The 3,604-nt window shown below is 48.4% G+C and overlaps 1 protein-coding gene across 1 annotated transcript; it reads left to right on the forward strand.

Moving 5' to 3' along the window:
- Positions 1–1,215: 1,215 nt before the first annotated feature.
- Positions 1,216–2,512, forward strand: SKS1 (Serine/threonine protein kinase; the record flags this gene model as incomplete). The annotated part of the gene is made up of 2 exons (XM_064902156.1): positions 1,216–1,807; positions 1,863–2,512. The coding sequence occupies 2 exons, from the start codon at positions 1,216–1,218 to the stop codon at positions 2,510–2,512; spliced, it is 1,242 nt and encodes a 413-aa protein (XP_064751835.1).
- Between the last annotated feature and the right edge of the window lie 1,092 nt (positions 2,513–3,604).

Below are 3,604 nucleotides of genomic sequence, written 5' to 3' on the forward strand. Positions count from 1 at the left end.
TTCAATCTGCTTGCAGTTTGTCGGAAGGCTAATCCCAGACCTAGTGCGCTGGCGTAGCTCGACCCAATAGCGCTGCAGGCTTACAACAGTACCTGGGAATAGAGTGGTGGCCAGTCCTTGCACCCAAGGACTCTGCCTACCTGGTGACTCAGTCTATGTTTTTTTATCAGACCTCGTGATAGGTCGAATCTACACCATACCGGAAGGTGGTTGCTTACGGCTCGAAATTGAACACAAATGAGTTGGTCAATTCAATAGGCAACCTAGAGCCTATGGGACGATCACCAGGACCTCTGTCTGCTGTAGAGTTGTGACATTGTTCCACAAACTAATACATTTACACATTATCTTTAATCGTAAAGGATTGTACAATAGTCTCTGGGCCATGGACGATCCCGTGAAGGTTCGTACGGAGTATCCAGTGGCAGTAACACAGAGCAGGGGATTTTGGGCACGGCCTCATGCTTCGAGGAAGCGGATCGGAGCAACATGGATGATCTGAGAAGTGTGCTGAGAAATGCGCCCAGCCACAGAGCGATCCTTCCTTCGTTCGCCTGGTCTTCATGTCAGACCGTATCCACTCATCGAAGGGGCTTCGACTGGCTCTAGCGTCGAGTTTCGCAAGTCTTTTAGCTCCATCAGCACATGGCCGACTCATCAGTGAGACTCCGAGCGCCGACCAGGGTGATGTGTCCGTCTGCTTGTTTTGGACTGTGTGGATGCAACCCATCATGCGCTTAGCTATTCGTTGATTGTCTCTGAAGGCTAAAGTTGACCCACCACATGGATATTGATGGCTCGTGTGGGTTCCTGTGCATCGTCAAGCTCATCGTCATATCGGTTCGCCTTGAGCAGAATATAGACATACACTTGCCACATCACTTGACTACAAACCAAACCACCCCTCAACCATCTTGGACTTTGGATCTCATATACTCCTTGGATATTCAGCGTCGACACACATTCCTTCACTAAGCCCTTGGATCTGGTTACTATATCTCACCACTGTCGCCGCTACTGTATCATTCAATTAATCCGAGGATCAAAAGCACTTATTCAAACCATCATTACTACCGTTTTTCGGAGGACCTATACATAGTCGACGAGCGAACATCGCGGCTGGACCCATGTTATAATCCGTTGTTTCTCTCTGGCCGTCCGTCAGTCCTCCCTTCATCTCCATAAGTACACAGCTACTTTTGGGCTCTCCCAATAATGCTTCTTACCCCTCCGCCATCACCACATCTACGATCAATATGTCTTTCTCCGGAAGATAGGCTTGGATGTGTTCTGGCGAACCGACTTGAATTGGTCTCGGTCCTAGGCGTCGGAGCTTATGGCGTAGTCTATCAAGCAGTCGATATCTACACGAACGAACTATACGCGGTAAAGGCTCTCCCCAAACATGGATTGGATGCTCGGCAGCGACGTTTCCAGCAGGCAGAAATCGCTCTGCATTACCAGGCCAGTCAGCATCCCAATGTCGTTTCCCTGATGCGGGTCATGGATAGTCCTGATTGCACGTATGTCGTGCTCGAGTATTGCCCAGAAGGCGACTTGTTCTCGAACATTACCGAGCGGGGATGTTTTGTGAACGATGATCGCCTGGCCAAACACGTTTTCCTTCAGCTTCTGGACGCTGTACAATTCTGTCACTCCGTTGGGATTTACCACCGAGATCTCAAACCTGAGAACGTCCTGGTCACCGACAACGGTCATACTGTCAAGCTCGCTGACTTTGGCTTGGCAACTCGTGAGAAGATCACTACAGACTTTGGGTGTGGCTCAACATTTTACATGTCGCCAGGTAAGCAAATCCTTATTTCAGCCACTTGTACCTACAGCATTGCTAACAAGCATAGAATGCCAACGCCCATCTACTCGATCTCACGCCTACTATGCATCCGCGCCTAACGACGTCTGGAGTCTTGGCGTCATGCTGGTAAATTTGACTTGTGGTCGTAACCCTTGGAAAAAGGCCTCTCCCGAGGACTCTACCTTCAGAGCCTATTTGAAGGATCCCAACTTTCTGACCTCAATACTACCCGTGGCTCCTGAACTGAACTTGATTCTCCGTCGTATCTTTGAATGCGACCCTCAGCAGCGAATATCTCTGGCTGAGTTGCGGGAAGTTATTTTGGCATGTCCCAGGTTTACTGTGAGCTCGTACCACGAGTTGCCACCTTCGCCTGGACAAGATTACGAATACGTTGACACCATGGACTGCGAGAACATGGCGCTCCCACCATCACCACCAACTTCACCACTGTCGTTAGCCTTCCCTATCGAAGTCTCCGAATGGTCTCTTTTCAAACCAGGTTCGAAACAAACATCCGAAACTTCTACTTCCTCCTCTTCTTCATTTGACTCTGGCTATGAGTCCGAACCAAGTCCTGGTGATCTTTCTCATGCACAAGCTTTTAATGTTTACGGCAACGTCCTACCTTTCAATGATTACGATAAACCGAGTTACCAAGTTCGATTTGTTCCTCCTTCTATTGCCGTTTACTGAGCCCAACATTCTGGACGCTTGAATACTGCGGCGAAGGTATTTTTCTCTTGGTCATATATTCTAGGGATTAACACAATTGTAACACCACGGTGCAAATATCCTAGACTACTGGGTGGACGATGTGGACAGACGATGTCGGTGTTTTGTTTTTGGTGGATTATATCTGGGTGGTCTGAGTCGCATCATACAAGCAAGCGAGTTCAAGAATTTTGCATCTCATGGGAAAGGAAGCGAGGTATAGGAGTTAACAAAATCAGTAAGTCACTGCCCAGTCCAAGTGCTGGCACGGGTATACTGCTGGAGTGGAGGTATTGTTGAGTCTTTTCTTTGCAACAAAGTATAGACGTTATATCGATTTAACAACGTCCCTCGCATCACGACAGGTTGTCTTGGAGATAGAAGTTTGTCCTCTTTGAATGGTACATACAATTCTGCTCGAAATTGCCTTTGCTTGTCCGAGACTCTTTACTTTGGCGCCTCTGCACAACCGTATATTCGTTTCCACGAGTGCTATCATATCCCAACGATGTGGCTTTCCTACTATCTTCTTGGACATTTCTGGTTCCTTCTTAACTTTGCCAAGGCTAGCATCACTGATCGGCACTGGTATCCACGTCTGACTAGCACAATACGCTGATTGGCACTTTACGCGAAACGCTGCATGATCCTGAGGTGTACTAATGCACATCTTCCATGCACACGATCGAGAGATGGGGCACAAGTCGCGGGTGACCTCCCACTAGTGGCAGGAATGGCTGCCTCATCACCATGATGGTGCATATCGACCATGCAGCTTATCGCTCTCGTCCCTCACCAGACCTATTTCAGTGATGTCAAGGTTGCATGCAGGATGAAGCACGATTAGTGCCGGACCGTAGTAGTGCTGCGGTCCTGAGACAACGCCTTTTCACTCAACGAAGATTTGTGCACACACAAATTCTTGAGGTTAGAGCTATCCTGATTCAAGTGGTATGCATCAGTCTGGTGAGGCGCCTCGCAAATCAGGCATGAGTGTCGAATATCCATAATGTGACACTTTGTCCTTCTCAGGCTTCCCTTGCTTATCCTTCTCGTGGGGCAGACTCAATTTTG

The sequence above is a fragment of the Lithohypha guttulata genome (assembly GCF_036872675.1).
Source record: "Lithohypha guttulata strain CCFEE 5908 chromosome Unknown scaffold_6, whole genome shotgun sequence".
NCBI lineage: Eukaryota > Fungi > Ascomycota > Eurotiomycetes > Chaetothyriales > Trichomeriaceae > Lithohypha > Lithohypha guttulata.